Raw genomic sequence first — 23,947 nt, forward strand, 5'->3', positions numbered from 1 at the left:
GCTTGAGGTGAGGGGTTTTGAAATTGAGTACATTTGGAAGGGAAAACAAGGCAAATGATGAAAGTTAAATGTATGATAAAAGAAGGCGTTGCATGTTCCGTTGCCGTTGCTTTGTGTGTGCTGAAAACATCCTCCTGTATATGAAAAGTAATTAAAAAGAATCACAAAGAAAAACGAAAACATTGCATTTAAATCAACCGACGTCAACAGTCGTAAATTGTCAGGTTGGTTAATAGCATTATCTATTCGCCATGTTGAGCTAAACGAGAATCTTCAAATTTCACAAATAATTCTAATTTTCTTCTCAAACACTCAGTCATTCAATGCAGACTCTATTTCGAACTTGCTCATTCAATTGAAAGGCTTTGCCCGCAGTCAATTTAGCTTCGTTTGGCTCTTTATTGACACTGGCACTTAGTTTGCTCACAAACGTCAAACGCCGTTGCAGCGTGTGGGTGAGCAAAAACAACGAATGGGTGTACCCTCTCCCTGACCCCGTGTGCCCTGCTCTAGCTCTCTCTCTCTCGGACCAAAATATGCCCGAGCCAATAATACCCGAAAAAGACAAACCACGGCGAAGTAGTGCGGGCCGAGATTTGGGAATGTCTAACCAAAAGGAAAACCACCGTATTTCGTGGTTTTGGTAGTGTGTGGCACGTCTTCCTTCGTGAAGCTTTCGAGAAAAGCAGCATTTGGGCAACATTTCATTCATCTGGTGGACATTCTTCGTCGGGGGGTGCCCAAAGTCTTCACCTTCACGCAAGGGTGTTTTGAGGAAGCAAGCATTCCACCGTGCTGCGGAGGTGTCGTGGGCTGTGTGTTGGATCGTCGCTCCCGGTGGAATACGATTTGCTGCCCCGTGCGGTGGTGTAATTAGTATTGTCTTGTCATTCCGGGCATTTCCGGCCGGCACTAACACCCCAGTAGTGCACCCAGTGTGTCGGTGTGGGTGGTTGCAGGCATGGTGCATTGAATAAGGTGCACTGCACTTTTGCCACCTGCCACGAGCGAACGAGATCCACCCATCTTCTCCGTCCGTTCTCCCACTTCTCCACGATTTGGTGTGGATCGGTGTGACGACGAAAGCGCTCGTGCGTGAAAGTGGGTCAACGCTCTCCGGAGGTTGCTGGGACAGCACACTTGTCTTGTCTTGTCTTGTCCGCCGTCTAGAGGGCGCGGACCCCGCCGGACAGAGCAGTTGCTGACTGGGCACGAACCGGCGAAGATGTCGGTCGATCTGCAGAAGCACCGGGATGCCATCGTCGCGGCGTGGAAGTCGGTTTGCGACCGGAAGTGTGCCACCAACTGGGCCCTGTTCGGGTACGAGGGCCAGACGAACGTGCTGAAGGTGCAGGAGACGGGCGAGGACGGGATTTCGGAGCTGGCGGCAGAGCTGAACTCGGGCAAAATTCAGTACGCCTTCCTGCGGGTGGACAACAGCGAAACGGGCATCGCAAAGTTTGTCTTCATCAACTGGCAGGTAGGCTTTATACATTATTCAAAGCACCGGTTGAATCATTTAGCACGGGCCCTGGCTGCGGTCGGTACACGCAACCTCTATCGCAAAACTATGAAACCGCGCTATGCGTTCCTTATCATGCTATGAGGCAATGTTTGCTTTATCACACAATGTAAAGCTTGCCGCTCCTCTTATCATATCGCTGTGCGGGTCGAGACAACGGAGGTATCTAATGGTAGGAAAAATACTAATATATGCTGCTGGTTTCCCGTTCTTTATCGCCCACTAAAACCCCGTAGGGTGAAGGTGCCCCGATCGCCAGGAAGGGAACGTGTGCGAAACACGTGCGGGATGTAACGGGCCTGCTGCACGGTGCCCACATTACGGTGCACGCGACCACCGAGGATGACGTGGAGGAGGCACGCATACTGGAGAAGCTGCAGAAGGTGGTGGTGAACGATTTCAAAGTAAAGGATTACTCACAAGCGATCGGTAGGATGGTTTCGTCTATATAAAATCGATACTTGTTGCTAATGTTGCTGTTGCTTGACTTTCTTTTAGATTCACCCAAACCGGTGGGCACGAACTACAGCCGAGTCAATCCCACCAAGGAGATCAATCCGGCCGAACGGGATGAGTTTTGGCGCAAGGAGGAAGAGGAGGAGAAGCATCGCTTGCAGGCGGAGTACGAGCGTAAGCTTAATGAAACAGTATTGCTAGAGGAGGTATACATGCTACCCACCACCCACGTGACATTTGCCAAGGCATTTCTTACTGTTGTATCATCCTCCTTTCCCACCACCACCTTTCACAGGAACGACGCAAACGAGAGGAGCGAGAGTTTGAAAAGCGCGAAGGTGCGGCAACAGCCGCTGCCAGCGTCTCGTCGGCTTCGCCCGTCTCCCCCGACCGCAGCTACGCCCGCCAGGCGTCCGATCAGAGCAAAACGGAGCGCGAGCGGGAAATTAAACAGGTGGTCGAGGCGAGCGCGAAGGTGAGCAGCGCCAAGGCACGCTTCCTGAACAGCACCGCCCAGCTAAGCCCGACGCACATTCAGGCCGAGGTGGCGCAGGAGCTAACCGAACCACCGTTCTCGCCGACGGCATCTTTCGAGGAACGCAGTATTATCAACGAGCTCAAGGCGGAGCTGGAAAGCGAGCGCCGAAATGGGACCGACACGCCCCCGGCGCTGGCGGCGGAACAGGAACCACCGGCGGTGGTGGTGCCGGCCGGCGAACCCGTCCTGTCGCCGGAAGAGGTGCCGGAGGTGGCCGCCGGCCAGTACTTTGACCCGAACGCAACGATCGACCTGTCGGACGAGGACAACATGATACGGGCGCGGGCACTGTACGACTACCAGGCGGCGGACGATTCGGAGATCAGCTTCGATCCGGACGACATCATCACGCACATCGATCAGATCGACGAGGGCTGGTGGCAGGGCCTGGCCCCGGACGGCACGTACGGCCTGTTCCCGGCGAACTACGTCGAGCTCATTTAAAGCATTTTATTTCGCGTGTCTCTGACACACGTGCTTAGCGTTTGCTCGCGCGCACACTCCATGTCGTTATTATATATTGGTTATAGGCAAAAGCAAGCGCGCTCATCACACGAATAAGTATAGCAATCTGTTAACATAGTGCATATACGATCACGACTTAGATCAAACTGTAGCGCACAAACACACACATCCCACACATGTACACACGTCGCACAGCTATATTTGCGGAGAGAGAGAGGAGATACGCCACTCGGGCAAGCGTTTAACGGGAAGCATTAGGGCAAGTGTTTTTGAATGTACTGTTTACGTCTTCTTCGACTCGTTTCTCGGTGTTTTTCCCAGGTTCCAGCGGCAACCAGTGATGATGCAGTCTAAAGTAGAGTAGTCAATGTGCGCAAAGCCGTGATTCCACGCCCGCGGAGAAAGCGATGTGTGATTATTATGCAGTTCGATCGAACGATCGCGCACCCTCTCCATTTTACGCCCGTTTAGTCCGGGTGTTCGCCTCCCGGTATCCCGGTTCTAGACTAATAATAGATAAGCGTTTTAACTATTTAATTATACACACTTTCTCGCCACACGTACATCCACATCTACACTGACAACCCTATAACGAATGAACCGGGAATGAAGATCCCCGGGGATGGAATAAAAAAGAAACCCTCGTTAAAGTAATACACAACCCACGCTAGGCAGTGCTTTTAGGCTGTGCGAAAGAAACGAATTTAATTTATGTTTGTTTTAGAAGCACATTCCTCAAGTATTGAGTAAGATGTATAGGATTTTTTTTACATTTCGGAGAATTCTTCCTCTCGGTTGGGGACAGTTGTTTACAGAAAAAGAGAGAGAGAAAGAGAGCGCAAAGGCATTTTGCGCCATGCCGCCACATGGCTGCTCCTTTGAGCAGAGCTGCAAAAGCGCCCAGGTTGCTTAGCAACGTCCAGCAGCGTGCGTGTTGCGCTTTCGGTGCTACGCCGCCGTTGCGAAGGGACGGCCGAAACGGCGAGCGCCGTCGCCATTGTTTGTTCAATAAACTATTTCGCGGAATTTCGCGCTTCACGAACGTTCCAACCGCCTCCCAAAATACTAGTCACTGCGGCGTAGGTGCGTGTGGTAGTAGTGAAGCATTGGTCAAGTGCGATTTGACCGCCCTGGGGAGGGTAGAGCTCCCGGGAGGTGTCGTGTTCACACCTTCAAAGGACCACACGTGAAGTTGTGGCGGGTTTTAGCACCGTTCGCCGGATGTCAGGATGGGAAATACCGAGAGCAATGTGACCAGTGGCGTTAAGAAGCAGGCCGGAGTGTCCACCCAGGCGCTGTACAAATTCGTCAACCTGAAGGGCGGCGGTCTGCTGGTGGACATGATGAAGCGTGCGATACAGAACAAGCAGTACGCGGAGATTGATCATGCGATCAAGACGAAGGTGGAACCGTTTCTGTACAACAAGGGCAAGGGGAAGTACATCCCCGTGTCGGTGCTGGTGCTGTTACGAAACCGGGAGCGGCCGCGCCACAAGCAGCTGCCCGAGATCCGGGCGATGGAGAACCCGGAGGAGGACTTTGACATCGATGCGGTCTGTCCGGAAGTGAGCGAAGCCGAGTACTACCTAAACCCTTCCGGCTATCGGGAGGTGTGCTGGAACATAAAGGTGAGGAGGGGGGGGGGGCGAGTTTTCAGTTGCATAATGGGGCATAGAAAAACGTACCCGTACACTCGGCTGCGACTTTAAAGATGGCGGCAATTTGTGTCATTCGCGTGCCTTCGGGAGCACGTGCTCGGTCTGTGTTTACTTCCGTCTGTGCGCCTGTGTGCGGTGTAAATATAAGCAAAGTACATTGGAAAGGGGGATGAGGGGAAGTAAAACAAGTCATCATTTTAGGGTGCGCGCCAATCGACGAACGTCAGCTGTGATTTGTAAATAAGGGGCTTTGTGGCATGGTGACCGAATTTCCGATGCCCTATGGAGTAATAGACTTGTTCCAGGATTTATGCAAATGTCGTAACGCGCATGCAGACACACAAAAGCATGCAATAAACATTTCCTTTTAATGTCACGAGGAACTAAATGGGACTTTCTTCTCACATTTTTGCAGGAACGTGGCGCTGTGGGAGAGACAATTCTACACCTTTGCCTACTGAACGCCACCTCTCTGCATGCGGACCTAGCCAAACGACTGCTGCGCTTCTATCCCAAGCTCATCAACGACGTGTACATGTGCGACGAGTACTACGGTGAGAATGTCCTGCATCTCGCGATCGTGAACGAAGATCCTGCCATGGTGAAGTATCTGCTCGATCACAACGCGGACGTAAACGAGCGCTGCTGCGGTACGTTCATGTGCCCGGAAGATCAGAAAGCCTCCCGCTACGATACGCCCGAAACGGAGGTCGTCCAGATGGTGCAGGTGACGAACTACGACGGCTACGTGTACTGGGGCGAGTACCCGCTCACCTTTGCCGCCTGTCTCGGGCAGGAGGAGTGCTACCGGCTGGTGCTGGCCCGCGGTGCCGACCCGGACAACAAAGACTTCAACGGCAACACGGTGCTGCACATGCTGGTGATATACGAGAAGATTGCCACGTTCGACATGGGGTACGAGGTGGGTTCGTCGCTTAGCATCCGCAACCACCAGAACCTGACGCCGCTGACGCTGGCGGCCAAGCTCGGCCGGGTGGAGATGTTCTTTCACATCATGAACATCGAGCGCGAGATCTACTGGCAGCTGGGCAGCATCACGTGCGCCGCCTATCCGCTCGGCCTGATCGACACGATCGACGTGGAGACGGGCAACATTAACAAAGATTCCGCCCTCAATCTGGTGGCGTTCGGCGACAAGGACGAGCATCTCGATCTGCTAGACGGGGTGCTGATCGATCTGCTCAAGACGAAGTGGAACACGTTCGTGAAGGACAAGTTCTATCGGCAGTTTTTCATGTTCTTCTGCTACTTTTGCGTGTCGCTGGTGAGCTTCACGCTGCGCAATGGACCACCACCGGCGGAAGATGACGATGGGAAGGAGAGCGAGGCTGGGGGGAATAAAACTGCTGCTGCTGTCACGAAGGAAGAGCTTCGCCGGCAGCTGTGGAACGAAACGACGCTAGAGGATGCGCTGGCTGCGCTTGCCGGCAATGGAAGCTTTGCTGGACGGTTGTCGAATCTGGAGCAGAGCAACGGAAGTAGCGACGCGATGGGTGAGTTTGATCCTGCCGAGATGGACGACGAGGGTCTGTTCTTCAACTCCAACTGTCACACGATGGATTACGACGGTGTGGAGGGCAAGGTGCGTCTCATATCGGAGATGATCATACTGGTCGGTTCGTTTCTGTATCTGCTCGCTGCCTTGCGGGAGTTGAAGTTTCTTGGGCGGAAAATGTTCTTCGAAAATCTTGTAAGTGCCAACTCTTGGAGCAATTCTGGTATCGAGCATATCTCTCATCAATGATCCTTACATTCCAGATGACAGCACCATCGAGGGTTATGTTTCTGTTTTCCTGCTGCATAATGATGATCGTACCGTTTCTGAAGGTTCTCTGCTTTACGGAGCTGGAAGATCACGTAGCCGTAACGATCATGCTGACGACGGCGCCCTATTTTTTATTCTTCTGTCGGTATGTACTAACAGTGCCTCAATTCAGTAGTGAGAAGATCTCACTGTTCTCTGTTTAATTCCCAGTGGCTTCAAAACGGTCGGACCGTTCGTGGTGATGATATACCGCATGGTGATGGGCGATCTGTTGCGGTTCGTCGTCATCTATCTGGTGTTTGTGATGGGCTTCTCCCAGGCGTACTACATCGTGTTTCTGTCCTACAAACCGGACGAGGAAGGCGACCCAAACCCGATGCCGTCACCGATCGAATCGATTGTAGCGATGTTTCTGATGTCGCTGACCAACTTTGGCGATTACTATGGCGCACTGGAGAACACCGACCACGAGATGTGCGCAAAGGTGAAGGACGTGGATGGAGAAGGTAGTTGATAGGAGTTAATCATTGGTGTACTCTTTACTTTAGATCTTGTTCGTGCTGTTCATGGTGATTGTTGCCGTGCTGTTGGTGAACATGTTGATCGCTATGATGGGCAACACGTACCAGAAGATTGCGGAAACGAAGAACGAGTGGCAGCGCCAGTGGGCTCGCATCGTGCTCGTCGTCGAGCGTGGCGTCCCGCCGAAGGAGCGGCTCAAGAACCTGATGTCGTACAGCCAACCGATGTCGGACGGGCGTCGTGCGCTGGTGCTACGATTAAACATGACGGTGCGTTGCATCACGCTTGCACAACTCTTTCCAATGTAATACAATCTATTGTCCTTTTTCGCTCTCTCTCACTCAGGAGGAAGATAAGGAAGAGATGAAGGAGATACTCGAAATGAAGCGCGTCCACGAGCGGCTGTCCATAAAGCGGCAGGTCGAGCGGGATGCACGGGCCGAGCAGCGTCGGCTGCTGCGCGAGAAGTACTTGAATATGTCTTCATGAGCCGTTCGGCGAGGAGAGGTTTTTATGATGCTAGCAGTAAGAAGCAATAATCGATACCACTTCCCCACTTTTCCACCAGTCTCGTTCATCTCTGTTAGCTGTTTAGGGCAATTTTTTATTAAACTTCGAATAGAGAAATGGTAGATAAAGAGAATAAAGTTGTTTTTTTTTGTATCTTGTCCACTGTACGGAGTGTTGCTTAATGTCAATAAAGGTTTAGTATTGCTCATTACTATATGTTAACTCTAATTTAAGGCACTTCCACTCATATAACCATCACTGTATAAAAGCTTCAAAAAGAAAAACGAGCTTTAAAGCTTTGTCCAAAAGGCAAAAAAAGCTCAATGCAAATTAGGCACGCTGGAAAAAGGAAAAGCTACAATACCCGCGGCCTTGCAACCTTTGCGAATGTGGGTCAGTGACCTTGAATCCTTTGGTAGCACACATACATGCTGCGCTAGTCAAGGTCTATCGGAAGCTAGTTCACCTTCGCCTGTCAAAAACAACAGCAAAGGTTGGCCCCGTGTGAAGGTTAGCGTTTTGTTGCAGGGGAAAAGCGCATTTTTCCCTCCTGCGAGCACAACGGAAACCCTTTCTATTCTTCTCCTCGACCGAGAATTGTTATTTATTTGTCTGCGGGCAAAGCGAAAATGGGTTGTAACGATGGTTTTGATGTGCGTTTTTTTGAGAGTCTATAAGAGCCTCACAGCAAAAGCACATCACTGTGAAGATTCTGTGTTCTGTGTGAAGGCGGGGCACAATAACAAAAATCGATGCACCACATCCGTTTGCCGGCAACATGTGCGATGAGCGGGCGCGTAATGGAAGCGCAAGGGATGTGGTCTTTGTTTTTTTGTGTATTCACCACACTGCCCTCGGGGGCGCTTATGCGGTAGTTCTCATTATGGGACGGTGGGCAGGGATATACAAAAGCAATCATAAATATATGAGATATGAACTCACTCCAGAACACACTCGAAGCCTTGATGGGCCACACTTGATGATGGTGAACCTCGGCCTAGACCAAAACCCCTTCCATTGCTGTGTTCACAGCCTCTTCTAAAGAACACTCTCTGGTGTGTGTATGTGTGTGTGGCATTGATGTAGTGATTCTGTGGCCAAAGCACAGTAACTAAACGATAGCTCTGAGTGGGCAGGGGAAAACCCCATTTTCTGCTGGTTTGAATTAATAATGGCGGTCTGTTTGATGGTGGGTAATGAAGCGACGGCGTAGCTTAAAGGTGAATAAAGCACTGGGCCCAAACTGCAGAAGGCATCCGTCTCATCCATCGAAGTGTAACAACATCTGTGTCAACAACGGCCGTTTGTGTGTTGCTTCCCAAGAAGCAGAAGGAGGAGTATCTGAGTATCCTGTGTGTGTTTTTAAATTCCCTCCTGCCCACGAGCTCCTTATTTGGATGGTGCTGGATGCTGGCGACTCGCAAAGATAAAGCACAGCTTCACCATAAAGCCCCCGTGCGAGGACAAACGAACGACCGGAATGAAGCGCGCAGCGGAAGAGAAATCAGGCCATGCGGTCCCATTTTTATCCTGGGAAATCAGAATTGCGCGCGGTCTGGAGTGCAAACATACGGAAGACGGTAGGTGTCGGATGGCATGTCCCTCTCTCTCTCTCTCTCTCTCTTTCTCCCTCTCCCCGTGTATACAAGCCACAATCTGTGTGTGCACGGCCACGTTGTTCTCCCGATGGGGTGCTAAATATGGGGCAAATGGGAGAATGGGTTAGCAATTAATAGGAAATGAAGGTCGTAGTCTCCCATCGACCGGCGTGTGTATATATACAAAAGCGATGTACGATGCCCGCAGCAGCTTCAGCAGTATGGCTGATACTCTTACTAAAGGGCGCACACAGTCACACAGGGTTTTTGGAGCGGTAGAGACAAATATTTATCCCCCCCCCGTGGTTGTGGTAGCAGCTGCGTTAGAGAGGGTTAAATGCGACCGCCCGAGCATCGCTGGAGGCTTTTTTAATGTGCCACGTTAATTCTACGGGATGGTGGGCTTTGAACGCTCGACATAAAAGGAAGCTTCTCGACGCTCGAGGGGTTCTTTCTCACGAGTGGATAAACGTTCCAATTGCTGTAGCGGTAGAGCTTTAGGGGCTTTTTGGTGCATTGTACTGGAGAAAGGGGATGCTCTTGCGTTTGATGAAGATCAGGGGTTTTTTTTTTAAATAAATATACAACCAACTGGGGACATTGTATGAAGTATATAAGCAACCACTTTTTCCAACACAATGTAATGATAAAACACAATAAAACCTCGAGAGATTCCCCCATTACAAGTGTGCAGGATTTAATTATAAATGTTCATTGAATTGGACAAGTGACAGCCAGCTCAGTCCCTCTTCGCACATCGTGACCCTAAAATCAGTCCCCAGCCTTCCCAAACACACACACACATTAATAATATCCCCCATCAAGTCAACCCTTGTCTGGTGGGAGGCAACGTGCTTTCCTACAGTCAGCGACCAGGCGTCCGCTTGACAATTTCATAAAAACACCAGGCGGCTCCATCCAAGCGGGTGCAGAATTTAATCGAACAAATTGCAGCAATCTAGGCGCAAACCGGGCGTTGGTGTGGTGTCACCGTTGACAATCCATCTTTCATACGTGATCGATCCGAGCGCGGCAGCCAGTGGTGCGATCCAGCGCGATATGCGGCAATAATTCAGCTGCAATTAAATCAGCTAAATAATGTATCGAGAGACGCATCCATTCCATAAATCCTGCCCAACCCTCCGCCCGAGTGGGCGGATTGTGAGAGGGGGTTGTATGTGCTAAGTGCCGTGTGCCGTTGTTTATCTGCTGGTGGCAACAGTCGGTGCTGCTCATGATGGTGGCGTAGGTAGCGTAGGAGACAGTTGGATAATTGGCAAATAACACGCTAGACGGAGCAGGGGCCCTGTGCGCGGTGATGTATCGCGGATCGCGGTTGTTGAGTGCTTTTTTCGCAGATGTATGTGTGAGTGTGTGTGTGTTGAAAGTTCACCGTTGATAGCGGGTTGCTGATAAAATGAGATTATGGTACAACGAATTTGGACGTACGCTCCATCAAAACACGGTGAACATCATCATCATCATCATTGTCGTTGTCGTCGTCAGTGGAGTGATGAGTGTACTTCAGCAGCACAGGAGCTGATCGTTATCGAGAAAGGGATAGCGTTGTGGCAACTGTGAAACGATTTATAGCTCAGCAGAGCGCTTTTTATGGGGCAGTAGGATGCACGAACGCGATTGAAGCGAAAGGTCATTATTTTCGGTCCGCATTGAAGTGAAAGTTTGGTTGGCAGCGCGTAGCGAGGAAGCAGTTGTGTGTGTGTGTGTTTTGGTGAGTAAAAAAATAGATTAAATGATTAAATTGTGAGACTTAAAACATAATATTTTATGCTTAAAGTTTCATGTTTTTTTTGAGGCGTCCTTAGATAACCGAACTTGTACTTTTGTGGTCAAAATTTAATTAAAAGCACCTTCTCCGCTCCGATGGCAATGAATAAAAAGCAAACACAGCAAGCAGCCATTATGCGGGCCGCATCTCTTTTCGCCGTTTCACAAAGAAAACCGCTAGTTGCGCACAAGACAAGGGCGAAGAATCATGTCGGCTCCATGCTCCGGTGCATGCAAATTAACCCGGTGCGTTTGTGTGATGCGATCTTGCTTCTTACGAGCCAGCGGACAAGGCGAAAGAGTACGCTAAAGAGTGCTCTGACAGAGAAAAAACAACAGCAAGGTGGCCCCATCAGAAGCCGACGAGTGAGCGCACTAATTTTGTAGTTGTCTCACGTCATCATGACTCCCCTTTGCTTCCACGCTTCTGCTGTCGATGCGACGACGCCAATCGGCAGCACGCGCGAATTCGTACTGTTTGATAAACGCAGCAGCACGAAGAGAACAGCGATGGCACTGAGCGATCCAAGAGCGAGAGAGAGAGAGCAAGGACTTTCTCAGCAAAAGAGAGTAAAGAGCAGGAGAGCGAGAGAGCTTTTCAGCGTGGCTGCGGGCACTGTCGCGCGTCGACGAGCTACGACGCGCTCAGTCTCTTTCGCTGTCTGGCCACGCTCGGTAACGAAGTTAGGCGTTTTCCGGCTTTTCCGGGCTTTGATCGGGCCTCCCCCCACCCCTTCGGCCAGGGGGTTTCATGGGGCTGGAAGGCAGGTGTTTTACTATCAGCACATTTCTTGCGTAAAATAGAAAGGGCGACGGGTTCTGCGTATTTTCTTCTGCACTCTTTTTTCAACTCTCGTTTGCTGTGTGAAACGATTTTTCCTGCTTTGTAGAGGACACTGTGTGTAGTGTGTAGTGCTGGAGGACCGAATCAATTGGTGGGGAGTAGAAAGAGCAAGATAAGTGAATCGATTGTGAATCGTTTGTTGTGTTTGCTTTGGGGGAGTGTTCGAAGCGCGTTCTTGAGTTTCCAACAAAGGAGCAAATCCGTTCCGTTCCTAGACAGCTCCTGGTTCATCGGATGTTCTCACACTGCAATCGCGTTGTTGTGACACCGTGAGAACGACCTTAAAGCTTCGTAAAAACACGGGAAAATCGGAATCCACCATAGTGTAATGTGCAACTTTATCGCAACCATGGCAACGCAAAGGGTTTGACGACGGCTTGTCTACACTCCTGGCCTGGTGGCGGTGGGTAAAAGAGGAGAAGCAAGAACAAAGAAAAGCCCAACAAACTGTCACAACCGACCTGGCCAGCCAGGAATGAAAAGTGAACCGACACAGCACAACAGATGGTTACCGTGACACCGCCGAGGAGTAGTTCGTGTGTGTTATCTTCAAGCCGTGTCGTGTATAGTTTGTGGCAGTGTGTTTATCACTTTGTGTGGGCAGCCCCCCTAATTTAGAGGTCTCTGTCAGCCGCAACAAAAAAAGCCTCCCATGTCAGCTGATGGCCCACACACACACATTGTTTACCCACGGTGGCGCGTCTGGTGTGTTTAGCTTTGCGCACACGGCAGAGACGGGTCGCGTGATTGCGCGTATTTTGCGCGATGTCAAAAATAAAGGGAGCGTCCTGCTGCCTGCCACAAACAGTTGAGGCAAATCCTCCACAAACACCCAAAACCCCAGTCAGGACGTTTTAACGAGAGAATGAGAGAGTGAAACAAACCAACCACAAGGGAGAGAGAGAGACGACGACGTTTGGGAGAGTGCAAGACATTAAAAAGCTCCTGTTGCGGTGAGGGTCATAAATTCCGGTACGAGCGCGCGCGCTCTCTCTCCTGCTCGTCCGCTTCGACGATCGCCGGTCCCGGTGGAAAAAGGGCGAAATCCTGCACGCACTCCGCTGGTTCGTGCCGTCGCAAACGGACGACTCACCTTGCCAGTTACATAATAACGCACAGCACCGGGTGGGGACCGGGGTCGGTCGGTCCATGGTCTGCGCGCCCCAATGCACGTCGCTGCTGGGCCGAAATCGTCACGTTTGTTCGCTTAATGGCAGGCTTGTAAGGGATTGAAGGGGGGAACGGGAGGAGACGCGTTGTGAAAAGCCTGTCAACAAATTAAGGGGCAAAAAAGGGTGTTTTTTCCACATCAAATCAGAAGTGAATGGATTTTGTGGAAATAAAGTAGTGACCCTTTCGCAAAAGAAACGTGTGCAATGTGTACGCAAACATCGCTCCCCGCTTGAAAAGTGACAAACCGACAAAGTGGTAAAAAAGTGATAAAAATTATATTAAAAATTATAAAAAAAAATTCAAAACAAAGCGACGCAATAGAGATCGTCTTTCGGTGGGTCAATTCCGATGGCCAGGATGGAAGTTTCAATCAATATACTACAACAAAGCACCACGACCGCGGCGAGAGCGAGAAAATGAAAGAAGCAAACGAGATTAAATCACGGAGAATCGACAAAACACACCGAGCTGGAAGTAACACACCCATTGAACCATGATTCCGGGCGTCACCGAAGCGGGACACGCCGTTCAGAGAAGTCGAACACATACACACAAAAAAAACTAGAGTGTAAGTAAGTAATTAACGAACCGGGAGGACCTTTTCGGCTGGTGGAAAGAGAGTGCGGCGCAAAAATGAAATAAAAGCTTGTTACAACAAAGAAAATAGAAAAGAGAGAAAGAACACACAAAAACCAATTGAAAACAATAGCCATCCATCGGCTTCTCTGCAAGCTTGATGTTTTGCAGACGACCGATTTGGCAAAATCCGTTGTGTGGATGGATTTGGATGAAAAGCGACCTGGCAGGAGCAAGCGAGAAGCGTACTGTTGGTGATGGTTCCATTGTGTCGGCTTGATGGTAGTGCTTTTACCGAAATGCCACGGACCGAAATGGAAAGACGGTTATGGAAATGAATCACCCTAGGCTTGTGTGCCATGTTTATCCACCATAGCGAGCAGACAGAGCCTCCGACGGGCAAACAGCAAACAGTGCAATAATCAAAATATGTCACAACTTAACTTCAACGCCACAGACACAAACACACAGCCCTGCTGCTGCTTTCAATCAAGAAATCGGTGTGCGCTTGTGTGGTGAAGGTGCTGTAGGAAAGCCACTACACTTCCCCCACCGGCTGAGACGCTCTATTGGGGAGGCAGGGTGTCAATTTAATAAAGTTTGTGATATTGGTTTGTGCCGATCCGTATTCCGTGTACCGCTGGTAACGTTAATCAAAAGCAGCCTTGTTGTAGGGTTTGTGTCAGTGTGTGTGTGTGTGTCAGTGTGTGGTCGCGAATCAAAAGGTGTACTCAGGTGGCCCATGTACGACGTACGATGAGCGTGGCGGCCTGTGGCGCTAGTAGCAGTGCTTCCGGCGGGGCAACAAGCGACGAGCCCGCCAACGAGAACGATGCGACCGAGTCGAAGCTGCGAAATACGATCGGCGGCTCAACTGCGAAGAAGCTGGTCGGTTAGGGTTAGTCGTGTGCAGTGTGTCTTCGTCGATCGACATCGCCGGTCGGAGAGACCACCATTCCGAGCTGGCTGAAGGCAGAGTGATGTGATGGGCTGTTTGTTGAAATTGTTTGTTGCTTGTTGCTTGTTTGTTGACAACTCAAAGTGTTCATACTGAGGTGGATAAGTTGAGGGGAGAGGTGGTGGGAACTTTTAAACCCAAATTGTGAGGGAGAGTGTGTGAGTGTGTGAGAGGAAGAACTAACTGCTGCTTATTATCAAAAACGATACAGGAAACGACCAGATAGACCGGCACGATGGGAAATGGCATGAACAAGGTAAGTGGTTCGGGAGGAGGTTCGGGTATCGTTGGGGCTTTGATTGCATCCCGATGCGTTCCAGGTCATGCCCGGGCTGTACATTGGGAACTATAGGGACTCGAAAGACTACCAGCAGCTGGATCGATACGGCATCACGCACATCGTCTCCATCCACGACAGTCCGCGACGTTTTCATCCAGTAAGTTTGCGATTTGTATGCACCATTTAGATATACTACGCAATTGCGCTATTACTACTCTATAAGAATCCTGAACTTTTCATTAGTATTTGAGACAATATGACCAGTGTATCTGAGTAAAGAACAACTCTGTTCAACTCACGCGCTCATCGTTAATTAGTGTAATGGGCACAATTATCGCGCGCTTATCAATGGTATGATTGATTGAAGAACCTCCCCAAGCCAAGTGAAGCCATCATCGTGCACCGTCCAATACGGAAAGACTCAGACGCACGACAAATTGGGCGCGCAAAAGCCTTGTACTCGATAGATCAATACCGATTCGAGGGGAGCCAAGGGAAAGCCAAGCCAATGGAAAAACTTGAACCCAGCGACACCCAACGATTCGTAACAACTCCCTCCCCAGCGGACGGGCGTACGATAGAAGTTTTATGGAGAAAGTTGTTGTCTACATTAGGTTGTCGACGCAAGCAAACACCAACACTGTTTGACCACTGACCAACAAAGGGTAAGACAAAAACAGGAGCCCCCAAGGCACGCCGTGATTCACCGTCCGTGTGCTGTAGAAAGTTTGTTTTACGTCCACTGTTAGTGTCCGTTGCGAGCGGTGGAAGTGAAACGCTTTTATTTAGGTCGGTGATTATGGACCGCTTTTGATAACGCTGCCGTCCAGGTTTTGCGATGGGTTGGCTTTGATGCTGAAAGCGCTATTTATGTATGCATGTTGATTGAGGCGCAAAACATCGTCGTTCGGGAGGGTGAGGCATCGTTCAGGAGCATGAATTAAATATTGTTGCGCATAGTTTTCCCATTAACATGGCAATGAAAGCGTGCACAGCTGTGGGTGTTTACTTCATTTGTGTCGCTTTTGATGGTTTGCGAAGCGAATGAACTGGAAACGGACTTGTTAGCATTTTCTATTCATGTTGGAATAGAAATTTGCCTAAAAGTATGCAACATGCATTACAAATGTTTCATATTATGACTTTATGGGCAGTTTTTTAAGAAGAAAAAGACTTTTTGAAGTCAACACAAGCGGATCCTTACCGAACACATGCTTTGAATGTCCAGAAATAGCTTTGAAATTGGAATAGCATAGTCCCAAAAGACTTGGACCAGTAGACAGCAATTACGGAAAGGGCGAACCCCGAAACATCTCAAAAAGCATCAGGGCAGGATCTCACTTCACAATTTGGCTGAGTAGCATCCAATCGACTGCCTTCATTAGTTATGCTCACTCCAGCTCCTGCAAAAGGTCACTTTTCGCCCTCGGCCCTTCCCGTCAAAGTGAATGGACAGGTATTACATATTGCATCATCGCTGTCCCACGGCATCTTATCTATATTGGCAGAATGGTGGTATGATTTACAGCACACATCACCAACGCAACCGTTACACGGTGGGACGGTTTCAGTTTTATGGCTCAAAGTTCGGGCAGCTCCGGGAGGGAAGAAGGTTGTGTTGTGTGTTGGGGATTTTATTTGTTTGCATCGACTAGCAGACTACTGTTTCAGGCTATCAGGCGTCCATTAGTGGTGTCCCAACAGTCGAGACAACAAGAACAAAAAAAGGCATTGATCAAACTTACACGCCCGCGTACATCGTTGCGCCAAATGGGTAGCGCCCAAGAAAAGGAAACACACACGAGACGACACAAATCCCGTAATCCCTTTCTCGGGAAGTAGAACACTATTCTGACACATGTAAAGTGTCTGCAGATGGAAGCGGAAGAGGCTGTATACCGCTTTCCGAAACTAATGGGATTCCCATTTTCACACACACCATCCAATCGTGTGTGTGAGTGTTACGGGAGCTTTTTATCCTGCTTCCCGCTTAGACCCGCTCAATTCCCAGAATTCTGACCACCTTTATGTTGGTACAAGCATGCCGACAAGTATCGCTCATCAATCTTGTTCGCCTGAAAGTCCTCTCATATTGGTCGCATGTTAAAAGGGGTTACACAAGACATCATCATGCCCTCCCTCCCTCTCCCTTGCTCGGTTTGGGTATTTTTATAAATTGCAAAATTTAATAATAAAAAGCCTCCATATCTCAACCCACCGAAGGAGGCATCGCTGTGTCTGCTGTCTGGATGCATTAACGGAAGAAAACCCCTCGGCATCGTTTCAATTTCGCAAAGTTCCACAAATACTTTTGCTTCGTCATCCTTCTGGTCGCCCATATATACACATGGACGGTAGTAGTTTTTCAAACCGTTTTGATGGCATTTCGAGCAACTGCCAACTGCCTGCTTCCTTTCTTTTTTTTCAATCAATATCCTCCGCTCTTGAATGCTTTGCGTGACACAGATGGTATACGAGGCCGTAGGATGTGGTTTATCGCTTGGTGGATACTATCCGCTGTTCGTGCAGGAATACTGTTTTTTTTTCTTCTTACCAGCACACGACCGAGTGTGGGTAAAACAAGTCGTCACGACATTTTTTGTTGTTGTTGTTCTTCAGAACTAAAAACAAGCAATAGCTTTTTCGGTGCGCGGATTTTCGTGCCATGAATCATCCACAGGTCCTGTGCAACTGAGCAACTGGAAAAGCGTGAGCTGTGAAACTTTACAGGTCCTTAGGTGGCTCTTCTAGCTAAGATAAGGTCCAATCAATTTTAGATTGCTTGTGGTGAGCGCTTATATATTGCCACACACCATCCCAAGAGAGAGTGTGAGAAAGAGAGAGAGAGAGAGAGAGAGAGCGAGAGTTTGTTGTAGTACGCCTTCCCAAAGGTGCTGGTGAAACTTTTTGAAAGGTTTCCTATTTTTATCCAGCACGTCTATGATCTGTGTGGAGTAATAGTTTTACACACAAACCCACTCCCAAACCCACGACCAAAGCCAGCAACAGTATTAAAATGTAATCAAGTTTGAGAAATGTCTCCTTCTCTAGGCTGGGTGGGTGGCATTGTACCTTCTTCTTTAATTAACCTTTACACCTATAAGTTGATACAAAATGTATGTGCGACCTAGATATCGTTGGTGGTTTCATTAGTATTAGTTTCGGGGTGTGTCGTTTGAGGTTGTCACAGGGCTCGAACGATGTCACTGTAACGCAATTATAATCACAGCAATTAATTTACATACTTACTGAGAGTTGCACGATTGAAATTAAATTTTCAAGCGCCTAAATGTATGCCTCTGTCTGTGGGAGTGACTAGTGATACTAGTGATGGGACGAGTGGTTCTTTTTGGGGAGTTGAATCCAATCATTGACTCATTTATAATGGTTCATACAAAGAAGAATGCACAGAATTCTATGTTTTTGCTATTCTTTGGCGAATTAAACTCACTCGCTCTCAGTTATAACTCAGTGACTCACTATTTCGTGATTCAACTCGCTTACGCTCTTGTTCATCTTGAGACTTAATCTTTCAGGATGCCTTTTCTCCATTCAGAGCAAATAACATCCTATAAGAATGGGACCAGGAAATTGAGTAAATAGCGAAATGATCCAGATGAATTCTATACATTCACTTGCCGTTCATTAGGAATATTTTCAATCGTCGATTCACTCGTTTGCTATTCAACTCAATCTGACTCTTCGTAGCACATTAGTAAATAACACTCCTCTTTGATGCAATTCAACCTACGCGAATGATAATTCAGAAAACTCTTGAGTTGAATTCATTATTTCTCTTCCAAGATTCAAACCCCTCTAACTCTTACTCATGCTTGTACATCTCTAATCTAAACTATTCATTATCGCTCATTTCTTTCAACCCCACTCCGCACCCTTAGGACAAACACTACCTGTGTGTGATTGCTGCGGACAAGCCGGACCAAAACCTGTCCCAGTACTTTTCGGTGTGCAATGATTTCATCCACTCCGCCCGGCTAAAGCAGGGCAACGTGCTGATCCACTGTTTGGCCGGCATGTCCCGCTCGGTCACGGTGGCAGTCGCCTACATCATGTGCGTCACGCCGCTCAGCTGGAAGGAAGCGCTCAAGGTACGGCAACCGTCTCCGAACGGGTTTCAATCCGAACTTTCTCATTCTCCGCTGCTGTGCCATGTCCCTCTTCGCAGGTAGTACGTGCCGGTCGCTCGATTGCGAATCCGAATCTGGGTTTCCAGAATCAGCTACAAGACTTCGAGACCAATAAATTGATAGAGGTAAGAGTTTGGGCCCTGCGGAAACTACCCCTGCGGGAGACTGCATACGTTTTAGCCGGCGAACCGAGGGCAGCAAGGAACGCCGGATGTGGACGTAGTTTTATTTCCCTCCCACTGATTAAGTTGATAAATCGTTTCGTTTCGGGTCGGGGTGTGTGTGATGGTGTGTTCATTATTTCCTGCCACTCTTCTCACTCTTACTCACGCGTACGGCAGGAGCGGAGACGGCTAAAGGAGCGCTTCCCAAGCTTGGCGCTCGAGTTGACGGACAAGGAGCAGTGCTACCTGGCGCTGGACTACTACGAGGAGCTGCTGGAAAGCAAGGGCGTTTGCGAGGGTCACTGCAAGTTTGGCAAGGACTGTCCAACGGGTGAGTGGGGTACGGAGCGAAGGAATGTTCTTTGCAGCTGCAGCTTATTATGCTTACCATAAATTCATCCTAATTTCATACAGTTTGCTTTCAAAGCGTTAGCAACACATGCTTCAGCATCCATTGACCCAATTCTAGCGAAAGATTCTATTTATTGTGCCCTTTTCCAGATATATGTGAGTGCGCTTGTTCCAGTGGAATCATTCGTCCGTCCCGCTTTCATGACCTCCTCCCTTTTTCTGGCCGTTTGTCATCCATCATCCATCTTCACCGCTCCCCTGACATTGCTATCACCTTCTGCTACAGTATATATTTTTGCTGAACATCAACAAGAGCTTTGTTCCACATAAAAAAATCACTAAAATGATAGTTGACTTTTTGATACTACTGTTGGGGAGGTACAGCGACGGCTTTTGTTGTAAGCATCACTATCACAAATCATCATTTGACCATAAATCATAGTCCAATAATTAATCACATTAAAATGCATGCTCAAAACCATGTCCTAACACTAAATCAGTTACAAAAAAACAAAGAACAAAGTAATTCAAAACGAAGTTAAAGCTTAAGCACAATCCTCTCGCACCAGAGGAATTCAATTACGATACGCACCGGCTTTTGGCGTGGGCAAGAAACAGCAGAAACATTCCTTCAATACATTTTCTCCTTCTCCACCAACTCCAGGAATCTGCCGGACGGACTCCCGCGGTGGTATAAGACCTTCCCGTAAGCCGAGTCTTTCGTCGAAAAAGCAATACAACACTTCGCTCTCAACGTCGCCCTCGACCTCGTCCCAGCTGTCGGTGCGCAGTGCGGGCAATCCGGCCAGCGGTGGTGGTGGTGGAGCCCAGTCCTGCCCGACGTCGCCCCGCTGCTCGAAAGCGCTGAGTCAGCGGCAGGGTGGCGGTGGAGCTGCCACCCGGCATCCGGACAACCCGCGGGCAGCCGGTGAGTATGCGGCCGAAATCGATCTGGGAGAAATTTCGGAACTGCGGCGAAGCAGCAGCATCGTCAGTACCTTTCGTCCTCGGAGTAGCCCGGCCGGGCTGTACTCTTATACGGGTGTGTATACCTCAGCTTTCGTTTCTGTCGGTTCACACTAATTGGTGCCTTGGTTGCAGGTTCAGCGCCACCCTCCGTGCACGGGTCGCGGGTTGACTTGAGCGTTAGCGGCGGTACCGGGTCGGCCATCTATCTTGGTGCTAGTGGTAGTGGCTCCAGCGGAGCAACGGGCGCGTCTGGAGCAACCAGTGGATCTGCCGGCAACTCACCCGGACCGGGACGACGTCTCAGTATGCGCTCCACGCCCAAATCTACGCCCCGCTCCACGCCAGAGTCCTCGCCGAAGGCATCCCCGAAGAAGAGTGCCTCTTCAAGGTCCCTCGCAAGCTCCACAACCACCGCATCGCCCAAGAAAAGCGTTTCCGGCAGTGGACGTACAGCGACGGTGACACCGGTCACCACGTCGACACCTCCGAGCAGTAACTCGGGCCCCCCGAGAAAAGAGCCTGCCGACAAGCCGACGGGCAAACTAACCTCAAAAACCACCGTCCCGGGAAGTGGCGCTAATGCGAGTGCCGCTACCACCACCACCACTACCAGCAGCAGCAGCAGTGTACCGAGCAGGGCGTGTACAGCCACGCGTACTCCTTCAATTGTGATAGACATAACCACAACTACGGCTACAATTACGACGGGCGTGACGTCCTCCGGCAAGGATGCCGCTTACGGCCGATCGGACGAAAAGCGGGACACCACGTCCAAGGACAAGACTAAACCCGGTGCAAGCACCACCAACACATCCAGCAAAGCAGTGATTGCGAACAATAATGCCAACAGTAGAGCGATGAAGAAGGAATAGCTCATTGCCCAATCGTTGGCATTGCTGGGCTGGAGTGAAAGGTTATTATTATAAAATGAACTCCACCATTGTTGAGAGGTGGATTGGCAGGTGTCCGATGTGAGACACAAACTAACACACAAACAGGGGGCACCAACGCTCCGTTGTCCTTCACAGTCCCATCCCCGTGTAAAACCCATCCGTCGCGCATTGTTGGATTTCATTAGAGAGGAACTTGATAATAATATAATGCCCTCCGGTTAGGCGAGCAAGAGGAGAGGAGCGTGTGAGAGAGAGAGAGAGAGAGAGAGTGCTCAAAGCTGATTGAAAGTTGAGGTTAAAAGGATATGCACAAACACACATACATAAACACATTACTAGAAACAATCAAAAATCCCGATTCGCGTAGTCCGATTTCGACGCTAAAAGTCCGTTAAGCAGTAAGGTTTGACACAGTTATCGTCCTCTTCGTCGTGCTTGTGCGCTAAATGCCGATCAAAAAAGGGTGCAACATTCGTGACACATGCTTTCGATGTCAATTTTTTTTAGGATTTCGGTTTCGTGAACAGATTTCGGCTCGAGGGCTCGAGGCTCAAGAACCAGCGCATTGTGAAGGGTTAGTTTTGTGTATCACAAAGTGTGAGGCGTTGAACCGACGAAGGGAAAGAACGTTGTTACTAATGTTGTTCGCTAGAGGCTTGGGTGTGCGGTCAGTGCAGAATTAAGCAAAGTTATCATGCTTGCTTGTTGGGGTTTGTTGAAGCAAGTATTAAGAGTAAGGCACGGTTTTTTGCGGCTTAAGGTTTGGAGTTGGAGCTGGTGGGCAATTATCGAGCGAGAGACCAACAAAAAAAAAGAAGAGTATTAGAAATTCTAAAACCACACAAACACGTGTGCTAATATGCTTAGCATTTATACACACATCAAAAAAATGATTCGCGCATTGAGTGTTTATATTTGCTCCCTGAAAAGGTGAAACGAAAAACACACATCATTCAAATTGCTACGATGCGATACTGACATCTTTTGATATGTGCAAATACGATAGGTTATGGCTTTGCGTTAATCGGGTTGGATCGTGTAAGAGACGAACGCTATAAGCGTTGAGAAAGAAATTAAATTATTAAACAAAAAAAAACTGGTTGAAGGTTAAAATTCACGCAGGAGGAAGGAAGGTGATTGCTAGAGCGCAAAGCAGCTGTATCGTACGCTTGGAAAATGTAGCTTTATCATGTAGTTTATCAAGTATTTAAAGAAACAACAACCATACAAATCATTACACATATGCATGCATATTTTGGTTTCCCCTTTGGGAGCGGGAGGAAAGAGTTGAGGTGAGAAAAAAAAAACAGGCGGCAGGGAAATGACCATGAACACGTTACGCGCTGATGAGGATAGTTGAAGTTGCAATAATAAAACGTGAAGACTTTTTGGATAGAGCAGCACATGCAGTTGTGCAGTACAAAGGAGGGGCATTAGAGTGGAGGACGATAGTGACGATAATATATTTGTTATTGATGGATTTGTTACGTTGTGTGGGTGGAAGTGAGAGAGAGAGAGAGAGAGAGAGAGAGAGAGCGAGAAAGAGAGAGAGAGAGAGAGAGAGTGTGGAGAGGAATGGAAAGGTTTGACGAACGTTTTCCCAATCAAAGAAACCCCCATCAAACTTACTCACAGACACTTACAGACACACATTGGCACAAGTGTGTACGGAGGGAAGGATATATTTATATTTAGCTATTTTATAAATTTTATTTTGATATGAAAAAAAAACCTAAACGGAACGAAATTCAAACCATGTGAGACCGTTCACAATAAAGCTTAAACTGAACGAAAGAAAAAAAGACCCATCCCAAGAGAGCCGGATGTTGGTGGGAGCCGTGTGCGAAGGTCGTGAGAGGAAATACATCCGAATACAGGAAAATTCAATAAAAGGTAAGGCGAAGAAGGGAAGACACACCGGGAGAAAGAATAAACAAACCGAAAAGCAACTCCAGAATAGAAAAGCAACATTTTTCGTAATTCTGTGACGCCTAAATGTAGGCAATTTTCACTCAAAAGGGTTAGTTTGAGCTTAGTAGATGTATGATTTAAAAAATTACGCCTAAATACAGGCATTTTCACTCACATGATTAATTTCATGTTACTAGCTATCTGCTTTAGAATTTACGCCTAAATGTAGGCAATTAGCTCACAATGTTAGTCCTTCGGATTGACTTGATAGATGGCAATAATGATTTTAATTAAAAATCTTATTAATTTGAAATCAAAATATTAAATGAAAACAATTTTCAATAATATTTCCAACCACCGTTTAGCTTTGCTCCGTATTATTACAACAGTCGTAATGACAAACTCTCACGCTGATACAACACACAATTACAATGCTGGTAGCCGTTGGATTGACCGTCTGTAATGCTTGCTAAATGGGAGGGAGCGCAATTAAATGTCCTTTAATCTCCGTGTCCTTGACGGGTGGCGGTGGTGATGGGAGGACCTGGGGCTAACCGGGCATTGTGCCTTGCCTAATTGCAGCAATCAGTCACGCGCGCTCGGTCACAGAAATCTTTTCGTGCCGTTTGGCTCGAAGCACAAATCACTTGTTTGCTTTGCCATCTGGTTTGGCGATATTTTAAACGACCGTTGATGAATAATGTGCAAACAAAAAGAGCGACCTCGGAGGTGTAGAAAACCGTTTGGTCAAGGTGTGTACATATACAGCTGTACCTTAGTGAGAGGGATTGATTTTGAGTGATTTTTTAAAATTGAAATCACTAAATGAAAATAATT

General features: G+C 48.5%; 3 protein-coding genes across 3 annotated transcripts; all 3 read left to right on the forward strand.

Moving 5' to 3' along the window:
- Positions 1-483: 483 nt before the first annotated feature.
- LOC120903088 (drebrin-like protein A) lies at positions 484-3,642 on the forward strand. The gene is made up of 4 exons (XM_040312302.1): positions 484-1,480; positions 1,759-1,951; positions 2,021-2,184; positions 2,274-3,642. The coding sequence occupies exons 1-4, from the start codon at positions 1,226-1,228 to the stop codon at positions 2,958-2,960; spliced, it is 1,299 nt and encodes a 432-aa protein (XP_040168236.1). The 5' UTR covers positions 484-1,225; the 3' UTR covers positions 2,961-3,642.
- Positions 3,643-4,210: 568 nt separating this feature from the next.
- Positions 4,211-7,604, forward strand: LOC120902619 (transient receptor potential cation channel subfamily V member 5). Its single transcript, XM_040311488.1, has 6 exons — positions 4,211-4,609; positions 5,055-6,350; positions 6,419-6,570; positions 6,636-6,909; positions 6,974-7,216; positions 7,293-7,604. The coding sequence occupies exons 1-6, from the start codon at positions 4,211-4,213 to the stop codon at positions 7,434-7,436; spliced, it is 2,508 nt and encodes an 835-aa protein (XP_040167422.1). The 3' UTR covers positions 7,437-7,604.
- Positions 7,605-11,483: 3,879 nt separating this feature from the next.
- On the forward strand, positions 11,484-22,028 carry LOC120902620 (apomucin). The gene is made up of 7 exons (XM_040311489.1): positions 11,484-14,650; positions 14,715-14,831; positions 18,574-18,783; positions 18,861-18,947; positions 19,164-19,317; positions 20,002-20,379; positions 20,439-22,028. Exons 1-7 carry the CDS (start codon positions 14,630-14,632, stop codon positions 21,176-21,178), a joined length of 1,707 nt encoding a protein of 568 aa, XP_040167423.1. The 5' UTR covers positions 11,484-14,629; the 3' UTR covers positions 21,179-22,028.
- The last annotated feature ends 1,919 nt before the right edge of the window (positions 22,029-23,947 follow it).

This window comes from Anopheles arabiensis, chromosome 3 (genome assembly GCF_016920715.1).
Source record: "Anopheles arabiensis isolate DONGOLA chromosome 3, AaraD3, whole genome shotgun sequence".
NCBI lineage: Eukaryota > Metazoa > Arthropoda > Insecta > Diptera > Culicidae > Anopheles > Anopheles arabiensis.

Bases quoted from the DNA above. Each gene is read 5' to 3' on its own strand.
- LOC120902619 (XM_040311488.1), top strand. From the start codon at position 4,211: ATGGGAAATACCGAGAGCAATGTGACCAGTGGCGTTAAGAAGCAGGCC. The intron at 4,610-5,054 runs GTGAGGAGGGGG...ACATTTTTGCAG, and splicing joins AGGTGTGCTGGAACATAAAG to GAACGTGGCGCTGTGGGAGA. The intron at 7,217-7,292 runs GTGCGTTGCATC...TCTCTCACTCAG, and splicing joins TGCTACGATTAAACATGACG to GAGGAAGATAAGGAAGAGAT.
- LOC120902620 (XM_040311489.1), top strand. From the start codon at position 14,630: ATGGGAAATGGCATGAACAAG. The intron at 18,784-18,860 runs GTACGGCAACCG...CCCTCTTCGCAG, and splicing joins GCTGGAAGGAAGCGCTCAAG to GTAGTACGTGCCGGTCGCTC. The intron at 19,318-20,001 runs GTGAGTGGGGTA...CACCAACTCCAG, and splicing joins TGGCAAGGACTGTCCAACGG to GAATCTGCCGGACGGACTCC.
- LOC120903088 (XM_040312302.1), top strand. From the start codon at position 1,226: ATGTCGGTCGATCTGCAGAAGCACCGGGATGCCATCGTCGCGGCGTGG. The intron at 1,481-1,758 runs GTAGGCTTTATA...AAAACCCCGTAG, and splicing joins TTGTCTTCATCAACTGGCAG to GGTGAAGGTGCCCCGATCGC. The intron at 2,185-2,273 runs GTATACATGCTA...CACCTTTCACAG, and splicing joins AAACAGTATTGCTAGAGGAG to GAACGACGCAAACGAGAGGA.